This window comes from Pleurodeles waltl, chromosome 3_1 (genome assembly GCF_031143425.1).
Source record: "Pleurodeles waltl isolate 20211129_DDA chromosome 3_1, aPleWal1.hap1.20221129, whole genome shotgun sequence".
Taxonomy (NCBI): Eukaryota; Metazoa; Chordata; class Amphibia; order Caudata; family Salamandridae; genus Pleurodeles; species Pleurodeles waltl.
The window spans coordinates 356802426-356820430 of record NC_090440.1 but is presented as its reverse complement, the minus strand read 5'-3'; the positions used below and the strand labels follow the sequence as shown (position 1 = coordinate 356820430).

Below are 18005 nucleotides of genomic sequence, written 5' to 3'. Positions count from 1 at the left end.
GAGATTGGAAAGGCTGCTCACTTGAAACTCTAAGGAAACGCAGGACATCTATTAGCATGAGACGTTCACCCAACTGTCCAGGTTTGGGAATATCAGCTGGGGCGATCGGCAGTCTACTGAACATCATTTAGACATGCTTGGACTATGTTGCACAAGGTACATTCTAAAATCTGGAATACTGCCCACTTCGTCCAGCCTGGAACACCGCATATTAGCCCTGCTGACACTGTTGTCTTGTCCTGCTGCTGCTTATCTTGTTATGCTTGGAATCTTACAGCCAGGCCACCGAGATTTAACGTGTGGGAGAAAGGCTGGCTGGGTCCATTCCAACCAACACTGTGAGTTGGAGGTGGGCTACTGAAGACTCAACCTTAACAAGACATGTTTGCAAATGTTTGCTGAACGCCCACCACCCCAAAAAGCCATAACTAGAATTACACAAGACTTAACGGAACGGAACAAAAGTAATAGCAACTAAAAATGTAAGAGAAACAGAAAAAGTGAACTTACTGCACCTTGGTAGATAGTTCTTGAAAAGCAACATGGGAGCAAAACAATATAGGAACAAAAATGACTGAATATGCAATTAGCACTGCTGATAAATATGGCAGTGAATAGTAAATTTTACATAACTACCGGGTTTGTAACAATGGAATATATGAAATTAAACAAACATAAAAGAATGAAAAAAAGACAAAAGAAGCACTCGACAGTCATGATTGACCTTCGCCAATAATTGTATTTCCTTGACAGCCAGGCACCCCACTCACCATTCTGCAGCTCTTGAGCTCAGTTCCTTCTTCACAAATACCAAGGCAGAAATACATGCACAGCTGCTGGCTAGCTGTGTCAGTGCTATGGTGTGGGGTGTGCTGCAGATTGTGCCATGCTGTTATATTCGGAGAGTGGGTGTAGCTGCTCCACGAGACTGTACAATATCTAGACATGCAAGGCAGTACCTGTGCATATAACAAGCCATACCACCGTCTGTGTGCTGGTTTTAAAACCTGCTTTATTTCTATGCCTGCTCCCGGCTCTTCCACTTGCAACACTATATTCACAAAATAATAGATGGCTGGGTAGCTAAGTAAACTACTATAGCGAGAACCCAGATCGTAGCAGCGTTAATGGGAGTATTGATAGGCCTTAGCTGTGTTTAATAAAACCAGTAGCCAAAAAGGAAAAAAAAAACAATTCTGTATAACAAGATAAATCCCAGTGTTTATCCAGAACTGTGAATTACACAGGTCTTACTTCTACAAGCATTAAAAGTTTCAGATGTGAAATCCATTATACAATCACTTCGAGATCTTGAGGAAAAAGATAAAGCTGACACATTTTGAGGCCAGCTAGAAGAGTAGATTAAAAAGTTACACTCCCACCTATCACTGCTTCCGAAGTATCATTAGGAACCAAAAATCTGTAAATCTGTGACCAGGTGTCAGTTAATCTTTTCAAGGCTGCGGCAGAAGTATGGTGCCTGGTTCTCCCGGGAGGTTTTTTCATGCTATGCTTCAGACCGGTCATAGTCTCTTCTGTTGGTATCAAGACAGAGTAGCCTAAAACCTATCGCCCTCTTAAAACAGCACGAGGATTATGGGCTCAGGACAATAGTGGGCTTGCACTCTATGAAGCAGGCTTTCAATGTGGTATGGAAATAACAAGAGGTGTTTTTATCCCCAAGTGTCATAGGAAATACTGCACCCTGAGATCAGGCTTTGGTATTATTAGACCGTCAGGTGTTCTTTGACATTGTAAACCATAGCTTATTATTTGACCCAGGGGACACCTTCCGCCTAGATTTTGTATTTAGGAAATACTCCTACTTCTTCACACTAACAATTCTGCCCATATTATATTTCTCATGAATGGTGAACTTTTAATATATTAGCTGCAAGAGGATTTTGACCAGTATCTTCACGAAATACCTGTTGTCCCTTTCCTGGAAACAATGTTCTGGTATTTTTATAAGGAGAAAATGCTGCCCGTTAGGTGTTCGGTGAATGGTTGATTATCCTAAGAACCGAATGCAAAATAATGGCTTTGGGCAACCAGGAAATGCTCCAGTGACATTCAGAATAAGCCGACCTTTGATGATATGGGGTTCCTTTTTTTAACACTTGCACTTGGTTTTCACATATTTCTACAACTAAGCAGATGTTACGTCAACACTGGGCAGCATTAAAAACGTGCAATAAAAGGCTTGGGGGTGTGTGTGATTTCAGCCCCTTTTGAGGCTTATCAAGAAAGATTGTCAAAAATGATGTCTACAGCATTAAAAATTATGGGTCTATGTTTCCAATAACTCATTATTTCTGACTGAAAATCTTTGGTACAATAAACTCAAAAGTGGATCCTCAGCTGAGATCACCAGGCCCAAAGTGTGAAGTAAATTTTGAAAAATGTGATCTTTAGCTAAGAAAATTGTGGTGAAAGGTTCCCGGAGGCAGGAGGAGCTTCTTAGAGCAAATCAAGTTTCATCAGCCACATCCCTGTGACACCTCATGCCGGGCACCACAATAGCAACTGACATAAACAAGTATGGAATTCCTTGATGACACACCTGGTGGTCCAGCACATCGTAAACATTCACCATGCTAACATTACTACAAAAATCAGACAAGGCAAGACATTGTCAAGAAGTACAACTTTCTTAAATCTGTAACTTAAGTAAGTGTAACAAGTGGCCAGAGACCTAAACACATTACCTAAAGCAAATCATCCCTATGAAAATAATTGCAGGCACAGATGTTACAGTACTTTTTGACATGCATGTGTAAGCTGCACAACAAAAGTTATGTTCCAACTTCTAGAATGTAATATTACACAAATGGCACAGTAGGATTATTTTGGGGCCAGTTAAAAAGAAATCCGCAGAGATTAATTGGAGAATTCTGTAGCATTATATTATGTACAAACAGTAACACATCTGGCTACACTGTTGGATGGGATGACCCGCCTCAATTTAGACAACAGAAACTACTGAAGGGCACAACACACTTACTTCATGTTTTTGGTCTTCATATTCTGGAATGCAAGGATACGTGTAAATGGTCACATCCTCGTGTGCTAGCATTTTAGCATGAGCAGCAGTACTCTTCCCATCGGTCTCATTAGGATGCTTAATAATGTCAATCTTCAATGGAAGCTGTAATAACAAAATGTTATGCAAAGTCAAAAATCCCCTTTATATATTGGGGCAAAAAGCCAGCTTTCCTTTTTCTAGCTGCGGCCAATTTATCAAAGATTTACGTAAGCATGGGTTTAATTATCCAAATAAGAATTTGGAACTTTGCAGCTAGTAGTTTTACAATAACTACTGATGAAAAAACATCCGTTTCGAAATGCAATTTGCGTAGAGAAAGCCAGAAAAGTTCATTAGCTTGGGAGAAAGTAGAAAGAGGGAAACGTTGTCCTCTAGTAAACGCAAAAGCTAGCAGCTATTTAATTTGTGGAATAAGTAATGCTTTTTAAAAGGGTAGGGTTTGAAATACAAATATGTTCTCTTCGCTGTGAGTTGACATGACTACAATTCCTATTAATACCATGCATGCTTTATATACTTTATTGGAATAGAAAACAGAGAAACTATTGTTCTGCAAGCAAACAAATCGCATTGAGGGAATAGACAAATCATTATTAATAGCAAACGCATAAGTGTAATTGTTTAGTACATTCTCTTTCACTCCCACAATACAAAGAGTTTTCACAATCTTGGTGTGCAAGAAATCCAGGGTAACATTTTTGTTTGAGCCACACAAATATTTAATTATGAAGTAACGAAATTTAGCTTTGTTTTCTGATGTGGGGATCTCGTTTGGTGTTCAAAACAGAACCCACGCACATCTTTACACGAGTACTGCTTATTTAGGAATACCAACCTTCACCCTGGGTATCTCTCCTATTGGAACAGCTTCAACTGGAACATAGCACGTATAGCAATAGAACATCCGAGAGGCAGTGCATTTTGGACATCTTGATCTTCCATTTTGTTGGGCTTTCTCGAGCACCTCTTGTGATGCCAAATGCAAGTTCTGAAGAGGATCTTCGTTGCAAGGTGCAATGCTCTGTGGATTTTCTGGTCGAGAATTGCATTTTTCATCTTCCCCTTCTTTTATAGGCGGAGGTGTCTTCTGTGACATCTTGTATTCCTGCATAAAGGTCTTTATTTTCATATAGGACAGTGATAAACGTCACCCTTCAGCAAGATACAGCTGCAATACAAACAAATCTTTCTGTTGTCAGATGCCATGATACTATCACGGTATTCGAAAATGTATGTATTGCCTGATATATTAAACTTCATAACATCTGGAGGAAACTGACAACTTCACACTAAGTAAGAAAACAATTCGTGATTTCATTTAAGTAGCAAGGAAAATTATCTTTGCTTTGAGGTAAAAAAAAAAAGGCAAACCGTAAATTTTATAAGACACGGATTAGTATGTTTTATTGCTACGGAAATCCTAATTATAAGCATTCCACATAGATTTTAACAGACAATAATACATTCAGCACAATGGCAATACTTGTAGAGGATAATATTGAATTAGCAAAGCTCTAGAAGCACGTGTTTCATTGAACTCACAGAAGCACTCCCTGTTAGGCCAAACATAATTTGTTAGTTAACCACTAATGAGGCCCTGTGTCATGACTATCGCCCAGTAACATAAACTTAAATACGTAATAAAAGGTGAGTGTTGTCCTTCCAAGCTCATTGCTGACTTGCCTAGATGCTCCAAAATCTCAAGAACGACGAACTCCTTTCTAATATCTCTTCCAGCTAACCATTTTTGAGAAGTCATTCACTTTGCAACTGAAGAGACATACTGAGTAAAGTTAAGTCACTGGGAACAACCAATCAGGTTTTCGCCCACAAGGAGTAAAGTGACAGCCGCGGTTGAGGCTGACAGGATACTGGCGAACCAGCTCAGTCGAGGCTATCATACCTTTCAGAGACTATAGACTCCTTGACCAGCACATTTTTAGCAGGTTAGGAGACTGTATTGGGTGTTGAGCTTTTCTATCTAACAAGACATCTAGAGTTGAGTTTTTACAAGAGAGTCTAAAATCATCAATGTTTAAAATGGAGTACCACATGGCTCCAGTCTTTCTCCGTTGCTTTTTTAAAGTATACCTGCAGCCTTTACATTAGTTCTTGTTGGAACTCAACATTATGTTTGAGATCTAGCAATTGATTACCACTAGTAGATTTAGCCTGAATGAGTCTAAGTCAGAGTTCTTCCAAGTGGAGAATTGTTTTAGGAAGAAAATGCTGCAGCCAGAATTGAAAATACCTTTCCAATTTCAGATAAAATCTTTGGGCAGCACTTTTGAGCCCAAACAAATATGGTGAACTACATGAAAAATAGACTTTACACCTCTATCATGTTAAGATTGCTGCTGGTTGTAGTGTTTTCCCAAGCCTGGTACCTGCTGAATAACTAGGCCACACAATGAGCTGTAAATCACATCTTTATTCCTCTGTGTGTACCTGTGAACTCCAAAATTGTAAACCAAGCTTTCATACATTCTATTCCAACGAGCATGTCACACTGATACAAAGTCCTCGGTGAGCCAGAAAGATTCTATTCTAAATAATGCAAGACAATATATTTCGCCCTGCGAGAGGACGATGTAGGAAAGTGCCCCTTTTGGCATGGTTACTGCTGGTTACTTTTTGCCTGGTATTGATGCTAACTTGACTGAGTGTGCAGGAATCCTGCTAACCAGGCCCCAGCACCAGTGTCGTTTCCCTAAACTGTATCATTACTTCTACAACTGGCACACCCCTGGTACACAGCTAAGTCCCTTGTGAAACGTACCAGTGGTACCAAGGGCACTGTGACCAGGGAGGGTCATTAAGGGCTATGGATGTAAGGTGCCACCCTAAGGGACCTCTTACCAAACACATGCACACTGCCATTCCAGAGTGCATGTGTTGGTGGGGAGAAAAAAGGTAAAGTCGATATGGCATCCCTCGCAGGGTGCCATGCCCACACACCACTGCCTATGGTTAAGGTTATTCACCCCTAAAGCAGGCCTTATAGCCCTAAGGCAGGGTGCATTATGCCACCGGTGAGGGCATAGCTGCATGAGCAATATGCCCCTACAGTGTCTAAGTCCATTCTTAGACACTGTAAGTGCTGTGTGGCCATATTAAGTACATGGGTTGGGAGTTTGTCATTACAAACTCCACAGCTCTATGATGGCTTCACTGAACACTGGGAACTTTGGTATCAAACTTCTCAGAACAATAAACCCAGACGTATGCAAGCCAGTGTGAGATTTATTGTAAAATGCACATAGAGGGCATCTTAAAGATGCCCTCTGTATTTACCCAGGCCTTTAGTGTAAGTCTGTGCCAGCCTGCCACTAACAGACAGGTTTCTGACCCCATGCGGTGAGAGCCTTTGTGCTCTCTGGGGTCAGGAACAAAGTCTGCTTTTGACGGCAGGGCCCGAGGGAAAATTAGGTAAAACAAGAAGGAGTGACCACTGCAGCTATGACCACCCCTAATGTATCCAGAGCTGAAGTGACCTCCTCCTCGCAGAATCTTCCATCTTGTTTTGGAGGAGAGGGACCAATAGGGATAGGAATGTGCTCCCCTCCCCAAAGGGAGTGGGCACGGGAAGGGTGTAGCCACTCTCAGGGACAGTAGCCATTGGCTACTGCCCTGTGACCCCTGTGATGCCCCTAAATGTAGTATTTAGGGGCACCCCCGAACCTTACTCACCAGACTCCTGGAGACCTCCAGAAGAAAGAAGAAGGACTGCAAAGCCATCTTCACAACAGTGAAGATGCCAGATGACAACTGACTAGGCCCCAGCACTACCGGCTTGTCTGCAGCTTCAAGACTCCTGCTCCAAAAAGGAGACTCATCGTGCAGGACCAGCAACGTCTACAAACCCCCAGAGGATTGCCTGCCCAGCAGAGAACCAATAATTCCTGAAGACAGAAGCCCTGTAAAGAAGAAAGCTCCATAAAGGACTCCTGAACCACCCCAGACCCACGAGCCCTGCCCACTCTGCACCCAACGCACTCGGCTCGAGTACAGGTGGCTCACCGGTCCTGAGAAGGTCCACAGGCGACTCCGACCAAAAGTTCAGTCTCGGTTGACCCCTTCTGACCAACACAACAACGCCTGCAGCATGAATCCAGAGGACCCTCTCTGACCACAACCGGATCCGAGGAAGACTCCCGACGCCCAAGGAGACCCCTGCACCAGCAGTCCCCTGGCCTTAGGGAATTCGCCTGACGATCCATCAACATCTAGCAGGTGCGTCTTCTGCCTGTCAAACCTTTGGTTTTCTGGAACTGACCCCCTGGACCCAGCTTGCAGTACCTTTTGTGACCCCCGGGGTCTCCCACTTGAAAAGCATTGAGCTCTCTGCTCTGTGTTTGCACCCTGCACCCAGCCGCCCCTGTGCAGCTGAGAGTGTGCGTTTGTTGAAGACCTGTGGCCCTCACGCTGCTGAACGCAACCCTCCCAGGCCTGTGCCCTGGAATCATAGGTACTTACCTGCAATCTGCATTCTACTGAGCACCCCAAGTCTTCATAGGATTCCATTGCAAACCTGATCCTAACTTTGACCTCTGCGCCCAGCCAACCCCATATTGCTGGTGGTACACTTTTTGGATCAGTCTAAATTTTAACCTGTGGACATCCTAACCACCGAAGACTGGAATCGTAAGTTCTGTACTTACCTGCTAAATGTGCTAACACTTTCCCCCAGGACTCCGATGAAAAATTGCACCCTGTCAACTTTTGAAACTGAAAAGTGTTACTGAATTGCAAGCTGCTTTATCTGCAAAAACCAAAGTAAATTTGATACATATGCTTGATAACTATTTGCAACTGTGCTTACCTGCACCAGAGATCTTCTGGTCATAGACATAAAGTAACAAAATATATGTTTGCTATATAAAAACAATCAGACTTGAGTTAGTCATTGAGCGTGTGCCCCATTTCTTGACTGTGTTTGTACAACAAATGCTTTGCGATACCCTCTGATAAGCCTAACTGCTCGACCACACTACCACAAAAGAGAGCATTAGCTATCTACTTTAGCCTTGTTTAAGCCTCTGGGGAACCCCTGGACTCTGTGCACATTATACCTCACTTTGGTATAGTATATAAAAAGACAGCTTCCTACATTGGTGGATCAGCGGTGAGGTCTACGACTTTGCATTTGCTGGACTACTCAGCCAATATCGGATCACATGACTAAGTTCCAAAATTACCTTTAGATTCAATTGATTTCTGAATTGACAATTTGTTTCTAAAGGTCCTGCTAGGGCCTTGGTTAAGTCCCCTTTAGCATTTCTTTTTTTTTTTTGTATTTAAAAGTCCCTAAAATAAATCCCCAACCTTAGTAACAAAATGGAAAGCTAAGAGGACATGGTGGAGGAACTCAACCTCACCCCTTACCTTCATCTTGGGATGAGAAAGTATCCTCTGCAGACTGAAACAGATCAAAACTGGTTCCAACCTTACCAAGATTAAGCTCCAGAAGCTTTTGTCAGAGTATGCAAAGATACATCATACTGAGGAGGAAGACATCCCCTCAGATGGGGAAGAAGTCAGGGATCAGAAGGATGAACTCCTCCTTCCTCACCTAACCAAATGCCCCTGACTCCAAGGATAGTACTCACAGAAACTGGGTCTCCCACAGGGGAGTCTAGTTCCTCTGGACACACCGAGGGCAGCCTCAGTGAAGAGGACCTCCTTTTAGCAAGGATGGCCAAAAGATTAGCTTTGGAGAGACAGCTCTTAGCTATAGAAAGGGAGAGATGAGAAGTGGGCTTAGCACCCATTAATGGTGGCAGCAACTTAGTAACTAGGGACAGAGAACACTCTGACACCCCTAAAATCCCACAAGGGATTGTCCCTAAGTATGAGGAAGGTGATGACATCACCAAGTGGTTCGCAGCCTTTGAGAGAGCTTGTAAAACCAGAAGATTTAAAAAGTCTCACTGGGGAGCTCACCTATGGAAACTGTTCACTGGTAAGAGTAGGGATCAGATCCTCACACTCACTAATGCTGAATCCTATGAGCACGTGAAGGCTATCCTGATTGAGGGCTTTGGATTCACCACTGAGGAGTATACAATTAGGTTCAAAAGGTGCTCACAAAACCTCGAGCCAGACCTGGGTTGATTTTGTAGACTACTCAGTGAAAACACTAGACTGTTGGATAACTGGAAGTTGAGTGCATGACTATGATGAGCTTTATAATTTGTTAATGAAAGAACATCTTTTAAGTAACTGCTTCAATGACAAGTTGCATCAATATCTGGTAGACCTAGGTTCAATTTCTCATCAAGAACTGGAAAAGAAGGCAGACCATTGGGTCAAGACTAGGGTGACCAAGACTACTACTAGGGGTGACCAAAAGAAAGGGGTTACAAAGCTTCCCCCAGGGAAGGGTGGTTAGATACATAAGGATTAAAGTAAAGAGCCTTCTAAAGGCCCCCAAAAACCTGAGCAGAAGGGTAGGCCCTGAGCCTCTTCATAATCTTCACATGGGTACAAGGGTAAAAAGTTTGAGCCCGAAAAGATCTGGTGCTTCAAATGTAAAAGAATGGACACCAAACTGGAGACTTGGTCTGTCTCAAAAAGAAGCCCCCAGTACTGCACCTGCTAGCGGGGGTATAGCCAGTCTCCAAGTAGGCTCAACAGTGTGCCCAGAGCAAATCAGGTTCCACACTGAAGCTACTTTAGTTTCTGAGGGTAGGGTAGGGTAGATGTTGCCACTCTTGATGTCTGGACCCCCTAACGTGAACAAATACAGATAGCATCCCTTGATTAATGGGACTAAGGTAGAAGCCCTTAGGGATACAGGTGCCAGTGTCACCATGGTGACAGAAAAACGGGTTTCCCCAGGACAGTAGCTGGCTGAACAAACTAATCCAGTCACCAGTGCTGACAATGTAACTAAGGTCCATCCCATGGCTATGGTGACCTTAGAATGGAGAGGGGTTAATAGCCTGAAACAGGTATTGGTCTCTTCTGCAATCCCAGTTGAACGTCTGCTAGGGAATGAAATGGAGTCCTCAGATTGGGCTGAGGTAGAACTCAAAACCCATGCAGCCTTGCTGGGAATCCCCGAGATTGTGGGGGGTGGGGCGGGGGGTGTGTGGGTGTGTGGGGGTGTGTGTGTGTGTGAAGGGTAGGCCACAGAGCTGAGCTCAGGGTTTAAAAGAAGTGTTGGTGTCTGAAATAATGGCTCAACTTTCCAAGAGAAAGGGCAGTAAGACCAGTTTCTGTACAGCAAAAAGCACAAGACTCCTCTTCTCAGGAAGAAGTCTTACCATCCTCTGGGGGAACTGAGCCCAGGGAACCTGATCCTTACAGGTAGAGTTCTTGGGCCCAGGGGGACCCTCTAGGGACCAGCTATGCCTGGGACAGAGAACCTGCCCCACTCTTGAAGGCCTGAGGCAGCAAGCAGGTGCACATGAGAAGGGAAATGTAAGTGGCTCCCACAGGGTCTGTTGGGAGGAGAGACTCCTATACACTGAAGGCCAAAGACCCCAAACCTGGTGCAATCAGGAGAGTGTTAGTGCCTCAGCATTTTAGGGAGTTAATCTTCGCTTTAGCACGACATTTCCCTAGCTGGGCATCTGGCCCAAACTAAAACTTGGAATAGGCTCATCAGCCATTTTTACTGGCCCAACATGTCTCAAAAGGTGAAGGCGTTTTGCAGCTCCTGTGTCACCTGCCAAGCCAGTGGTAAGGCAGGTGACCACCCAAAGCCCCCCTAATTCCACTAGCAGTGGGTGGGGTTCCCTTTGAAAGGGTTGATGTGGAAACCAGTCCCAGCATGCTTGTTTCCGGTCCAGGGAGGACCTGGCTTGGCAGTTCGGGCTGGACTGTTCCCATGAGAAACAGGATCAAAACTGACTTGCATATGGCTGGGTCCAAACTGGGGTGACATGGTGAGCAAAAGAACAATGGATTAAACCCAGATCTGTGACTGGGGGTGAGCGTTTGCATTGTTCAGCACTCCGTCCATCATCCTTTTGTGTTGCTATATTTATATTATATTCATTGTTGATGTATTGCAATTTCTTTGGTTATTATTATTCCACTGGTGTGATTATTTTAAGAGTTGCACATGTGTTGCTGCATTCACATTAAGTGATCATGTTATTATCTTTGTGTAACCTGGGAAGTGCCTTAATAAATTCAGAGTGCTGCATTCCTTTCACTTCATTCCCTCTCGGTCTAAAGCAAAGCAGGACACACCCAAAAGAGTGAACCATGTGAACCACTGCAGTTTTTTTGTGACAAGGCTGATGTAACTATGCTGATGGTTACTGATGACCTCCTCTCTCACAACCTAAAGATGGATCAGCTGATGGTGTTGTCTACTCAGACACCCTCACTGCCCAACAGCAGGCTGACTGCAAACAAGTCTTGCAGCACTATGCAGGGCTCTTCTCCTTAACCCCTGATGAGCTGACAGACAAATTAGGTGCAGCAAAAATTCTTAATACCTTTGATTTGACTGCAGGGTACTGGCAAATCCGCATGGCACCAGCAGGAAAGGAAACAACTGCATTCTCTACAGCGGGAGGGCATTATCAGTTCACTGTCATGCCCTTTGACTTAAAGAATGCCCCTACCACCTTCCAAAGGTTGTGAATCAAGTCCTTGCTGGCTTGGAGTCCATCAGTGCAGCATATCTAGATGATATTGCTGTCTTTAGCTCCTCCTAGCAGGATCACCTGGTGCACCTGGTGAAGGTAGTGCAGGCTCTGCACTCTGCAGACCTCACTATCAAGGCATTCAAATGCCAGATAGGGCAGGGCACTGTTGTATACTTGGGCCACTTGTAGCTGGAGGCCAAGTGCTACCCTTACAGCCCAAGATCTAGAAAATGCTGGACTTGGAAACTCCTAAAACCCAGACTCAAGTCAGGGCATTCCTTGGCTTTACTGACTGGTTATTTCATGAGGTTTGTGAAGAGGTTTGGATCCATTGTGACCCCTAACCTCACAGAACTGATCTCTAAGAAGATGCTCAAGAAAGGAAACTGGACTGTTAGCTGTCAAAAGGCCTTTGACACCCTGGAGGAGGCAATGCGCTCAGCACCTTTGTTTCTGCTTTTCTGGGCTTGCCGCAGGAGTGCAGAAACCTGTTTGAGGGGTGGCAGCAGCTTGGGCTGTCTCGAAAACCCCAGAACGCTAGTAGGAGCAATACTAGGGGTCCTCTTAAGGAGCCTGCAGAGTGCATGGAATCATACTTCCAATACTGGCAACAGGGCCAAACATGCCTAGGTTCAGAGTTATCATTATGTAGCTGGACATAGGTAGTGAGCTATGTCCAATACACACATAAAATGGCTTCCCCGCACTCACGAAGTCCATGAAAATGGTATTGGGGTTCGTGGGGGCACCTCTGCTAGTGGAGGGGTGCCCTCACACACAGGTACTTCTACCCGGTCGTCTGGGTTAAGAGGGCCTGCCATAGGGGTGACTTTTAGTGACCTGGTGCAGTGACCTATGAAGAAAAAAAGGTGCATGCACCCTTTCACACAGGCTGCAGTGGCAGGCCTGCAGAAGCCTTTGCTTGGGCTCCCTATGCATGGCAAATTATATGCTGCAGCCCATGGGGATCCCTTAGTACCCCAATGCCCTCTGTACAATATACTAGGGACTTACATGGGGGCACCAGTATGCCAAATGTGGATCGAAAATGGTACAAGTTAAAGAGAGAGAGCATAATCACTGGGGTCCTGGTTAGCAGGATCCCAGTCAAACAGGCAGAAAATGGGGGTACCCATGTCAAGAAAGAGGGTACTTTCCTACAGTGCCTAAGAAATTGATCCCATACTTGTTTGGTACTCACTTCATTGTTCAAACTGACCACAGGCCTCTCAGATGGCTAATCCAAATGAAAGGTCAGAACCCTAAACGTGTGAGGTAGTCCATCTCCCTCCAGGGAATGGACTTTACAGTACAACATAGATCTGGAACTGCCCATGCCAATGTAAATGGACTTTCCATATTTTTCCACTTAAACAATGAAGACTCTCTTAGGAAAGGTTAGTCTCATCCTCTTTCGTTTGGGAGGGAGTTGTGTAGGAAAGTGTTTCTTTTGGCCGGGTTACTCCACTTCTTTTTGCCTGGTATTGATGCTAACTTGACTAAGTGTGTGCTGGGATCCTGCTAACCAGGCCCCAGCACCAGAGCTCTTTCCCTAAACTGTATTATTGCTTCCAAAACTGACACACCGCTGGCATACAGCTAAGTCCCTTGTAAAAGGTACCAGTGGTACTAAGGGCTTTGTGGCCAGGGAGGGTCCCTAAGGGCTGCAACATGTTTTGTGCCACCTAAAGGGACCCCTCACCAAACACATGCACACAGCCATTGCAGACTGTGTGTGTTGGTGGGAAGAAAAAAGATAAAGTCGATATGGCATCACTCTTGGGGTGCCATGCCTACAAACCAATGCCTATGACATAGGTAAGTCACCCCTATAGTAGGCCTTACTGGCCTAAGGCAGTGTGTACTATACCACAGGTGAGGGCATAGCTGCCTGAGCAATATGCCCCTACAGTGTCTAAGTCCATTCTTAGACATTGTAAGTGCTATGTGGCCATATTAAGTACATGGGCTGGGAGTTTGTCATTACGAACTCCACAGCTCTATGATGGCTTCACTGAAGGCTGGGAAGCGTGGTACGTGGTACCACACTTCTCAGCACAATAAACCCACACTGATGCCAATGTTGGATTTACTGTAAAAATGCACACAGTAGGCATTTTAGAGATGCCCCCTATATTTTACCCACCCCTTTAGAGTAAAGCTGACCAGTCTGTGCCAGCCTGCCACTAACAGACAAGCTTCTGACCCCATGGGGTGAGAGCCTTTGTGCTGTCTGGGGTTAGGAACAACGGCTGCTCTGGGTGGAGGTGCCCACCCCCCGGAAACCAAAAGATGGATTCTGACAGAAGAGAACCTGCAAAAGAAGTGAACAAAGTCCAGTTCGAGTTGGATGGAACGGATGTGGCAGGAGCCACTATCCACCCTTTTGTGGATGCAGGATTAGGTTGACGGTGGATGAAGAAAGTCAGCAGTGCAGCATAGGAGCAAAAGAGGAGTTTCAGAAGCGATGCAAGTGATGTCCCACGTCGGCAGTCGTCAGTCAATGGTGCTGCAAAACAGCCAACAAGCCTTGGCAAATGCAAGAGTCCGAGAAGATGGTTTTGCAAGGCTGAAGAGGACCAGCAAGGCCCAGGGAGGGGAGTCTGCAGTGACACTTAGCAGCTGGGAGAGTCACAAGAAAAGGAGGCACCCCCCAACCCCCACAGGTGACCCACTGGCAGCAGGCATAAGAGTCGCAGCGAGGCCCACTCAGCACACCTGAAGAGGAGTCCCACTTCGCTGGAGCAGCAGGAAGGAGTGCTGGGGGCCGGGACTACATGGAGCCTGAAGATCCCTTGGAGGAGGAACAAAAAAGCCTTGGCAGCTGCAAGAGTTGAGGTGCACAGGGGTACTGTCCTGCAAGGAAAGGCAAGGCCTTACCGTCTTCCAAGTTGGATAGTTGGTAGAGAGGACCAAGGGGACCTCTCCAGACCACCACCTATTATGCAGGATTCACGTAGTTCTAGGGGAGAGAGGATCCACGCAGCCGGTTGTCGTTGAGGTTGGTGCCTGAAGATGCAGGGGAGTGACTCCTTCACTCCAAGGGAGATTCCTTATTACTTCTTGTGCAAGCTGAAGACTTGTCGCCCTCAGAGGATGTACAGCCAGGGAAATTCTCTGCTGCTGGAAGGAGCCAGAGAAACAATGTTGCAGAACGGATTCATTGCTGGAGTTACAGATTGTCGGTTCCTGGAGGGTCCAGTTGCAGTACCAGTGGCCAGAAGATGAAGTAAATGATGCAGAGGAGTCCTGCTGGAATCTTGCACATTGAACCTGAAGACCCACCTGAGAGGGAGACCCTAAATAGCCCAGGACCTATCAGGAGGGGGCTGTGATGTCACCTGCCTGACCTGGCCACTCAGATGCTCCCAGGGGCCTCTGCCCACCTTGGATTCAAGATGGCAGTATCAAGTGGGCACCTGGAGGAGCTCTGGGCATCACCCCTCGGGTGGTGATGGACAGGGGAGTGGTCACTCTCCTTTCAATTGTCTAGTTTTGCACCAGAACAGGGAGTGAGTCAAATCGGTTTATGCAAGGAGAGCACCAAATGTGCCCTTCAAAGCATAATGGTGGCTTGGGAAGGCTACCCCTCCCAAGCCATGTTGGACCTATTTCCATCGGAGAGGATGCTACCTCCCTCTCCTTCAGGAAATCTTTTGTTCTGCCTTCCACTAACTGAGCTGGTCAAGCAGCAGGAGGGCAGCCACCTGTCTGAGGGGTGGCAGCAGCGCAGGCTGCCTGGAAAACCCCAGAAGACTAGTAGGATCAATGCTGGGAGTCCTCTAAGGAGCCCCCAGAGTGCACGGGATCATACAACCAATACTGGCAACAGTATTGGGGTATGATTCCACATGTTTGATACCAAACATGCCCAGGTTCAAAGTTACCATTATGTAGCTGGACACAGATAGTGACCTGTGCCCAGTAAATGGGTTAAATGGCTTCCCCGCACTTATGAAGTCCAGTGTAATGGAGCTGGAGTTCGTAGGGGCACCTCTGCTCATGAAAGGGTGCCCTCACACACAGGTACCGGCACCCTGCCCTCTGGGCTGAGAGGGCCTGTCATAGGGGTGGCTTACAGTGACCTTTACCTTTTCACACAGGCTGCAATGACAGGCCTGCAGACACATTTTGCATGGGCTCCCATGGGTGGCACAACACACGCTTCAGCCCACGCGGAACTCCTGGTGCCCCAATGCCCTTGGTACCAAAGTACCATATACTAGGGACTTATATGGGGGCATTAGAATGCCAATTGTGGGGTGTGCTAAGTCCTAAGCAACCGAATTTCGAGGGAGAGAGCATAGTCACTGGACTTCTGGTTAGCAAGATCCCAGTGAACACAGTCAAAACACACTGTCAACAGGGGAAGAATAGGGGTAACCATGCCAAGAGGGTACTTTCCTACATTCCTTTTACGTGTAGACATAATTTTTTGCCCTTCAGTCTTTTGTTATGAGTAACTTTTCACACTCATGACTGACTCGCTTTGGGCACCTCTGGCCTCCATGTCAGCAGCTCGTCTCTCAGCACGTTCCTCAGCTCTGGCAACCATCAACAATTGCTAAAGACTGAGAGCTTCTCTCAGAATTTGTTGTCTGAATGAATTGGACAAGCATCCTTTGATCACGCTTAGCCACATGGTTCCTCATCATTAAATTCATTTCACCAACCCTTTGACGTTTTTGACTGAAAACATATCATTCATAATCGGCGTTTGATAGTGGATTATACTTGAGATTCAAAGTATTCTTAATCTGACTGCATATGACTTCTTCGTCAGTTCTTGGCATTTTCTTCATGGCGTCTTTCACATGATGACCAGCAAGATTTTTGAGATATTTGATAATGTTCCTGGTATCAGTCTCTTCAATTGTGTCCGTAAAATGTTCAAATGTCTCTATCCAGGCAGTCCACCTATTGCCAATATTTTGCTTTTTTGCAGTGTCAAATGGTGGTGGTGGTGGTTTGCGAAAGATGGCAGCATTGTAGGTCAGTGTGTAACTTATTGACATTGAGATCACAGCTTTCCCTGGCCTCTCTGCCTGGAAGTCAGGATCAATTTCAATCATGCCCCGATCCTGGCCTTGAGATGCACCAGCTTTGGGGTTGTCCTTGTTGGGCGACTGTGGCAGAATGGACTTCTGACAGGTTTCTGGCAGCTCTAAATATGGACTACTCCTTTAGCACAACCCTAGGCACTTCTCTTGGGGCCAGCATCAACTTGGGGATAATGCCTCAGTCTATCGGGCTCGGTAAGTAATTTACTTTATTCTTTTTTACTTCAGTTTGTATTGTCTAACTCCTGGTTGATCTCTGCCTTACAGTGCGATTTGGTATCTGATAACTGTTTTAATTGTGCTTGGTAAACCTGGTTGAATTCGCCTTCAGTGTTCACGCTCCTTATATTGTATAACTTTATTTTACGTGGCAACGATGTACCTTTTTGTAGGATTCTGGTTGTAGTTTCTTGACCAATGGTGCGTAGACTATTCTGTGAAGCTTTCTTTCCATTCAGATGCTTCACACCAGCTGGATTTGCACTTTGACTCCACATACTTCAACCGTCAACTCTACACTTTGACAAAGGCACATGTGGCATGCATGAGCAGTTTGCTTGTACCACAGCACATTGCCCAGGAAAGCACTTTCTTCTTTGGGTTACTTATCCCCTATTTTGTGGCCAGCTGTATCTTCCCCATCAACATACAAAGGCAACAGTGACTCCTCAGTAGCACATCCCTTACAATTATAGGGTTGTATTGTGAACAAATATGGTGCTCCAACACTATAAAACATCTGTTGCCAGGATGTGTAAACTGGAAACCAGAAACCCACACCAGTAAAAATGTAAATACTATAATAGTGGAGCACACAATGTGTTTATCTATCCTATCCTTAATTTAATACCTTCAATGCTCATAAATATATTTCCACTGTCATGTATTCATACGACTCACAAGAAACAAATATTCAAACACATTTTAGACATCCAGGTGTAATTACACGCTTTGGACCCCAAGTCGGGCAGTTTCTAGACACTGATTTAATATGGATACATCGATCACAATTAATAAATTATATACTGATAGTGGAATAAGTGACACCCGTTTTTTCTTTTGGAAAAAAAAAACGAATCTTCTTGTATCCAACTGGAACGTACATTTTATCCACTTTAGCCCAAGTACAAGTGGTTGTTTTCTCCGTCAGAAAGTATTTAATACCAGGAGCAAGCCTTGAGGAAGTCCTGTAATGGGATGAAACACGTGTCGTCTGGAATCATCTATGAGATAGTAGGCCTGGATTGTTGGAATCATCTATGAAGAAATAGGCAAGGATGGTCTTTGAAAAAT

The 18005-nt window shown here is 45.2% G+C and overlaps 1 protein-coding gene across 1 annotated transcript in view; it reads right to left on the bottom strand.

The window, feature by feature from the left end:
- The window catches only part of DTWD1 (DTW domain containing 1), an 87014-nt gene that overhangs the window by 51805 nt on the left and 17204 nt on the right, over positions 1–18005 (bottom strand). Inside the window, exons 2-3 of the mRNA XM_069222520.1 lie at positions 3882–4214; positions 3005–3148 (exon numbers count right to left, since the gene is read on the bottom strand). Coding sequence (XP_069078621.1) covers positions 3005–3148; positions 3882–4175 — 438 coding nt within the window. The 5' untranslated portion in view covers positions 4176–4214. The remainder of the gene's footprint in view (positions 1–3004; positions 3149–3881; positions 4215–18005) is intronic.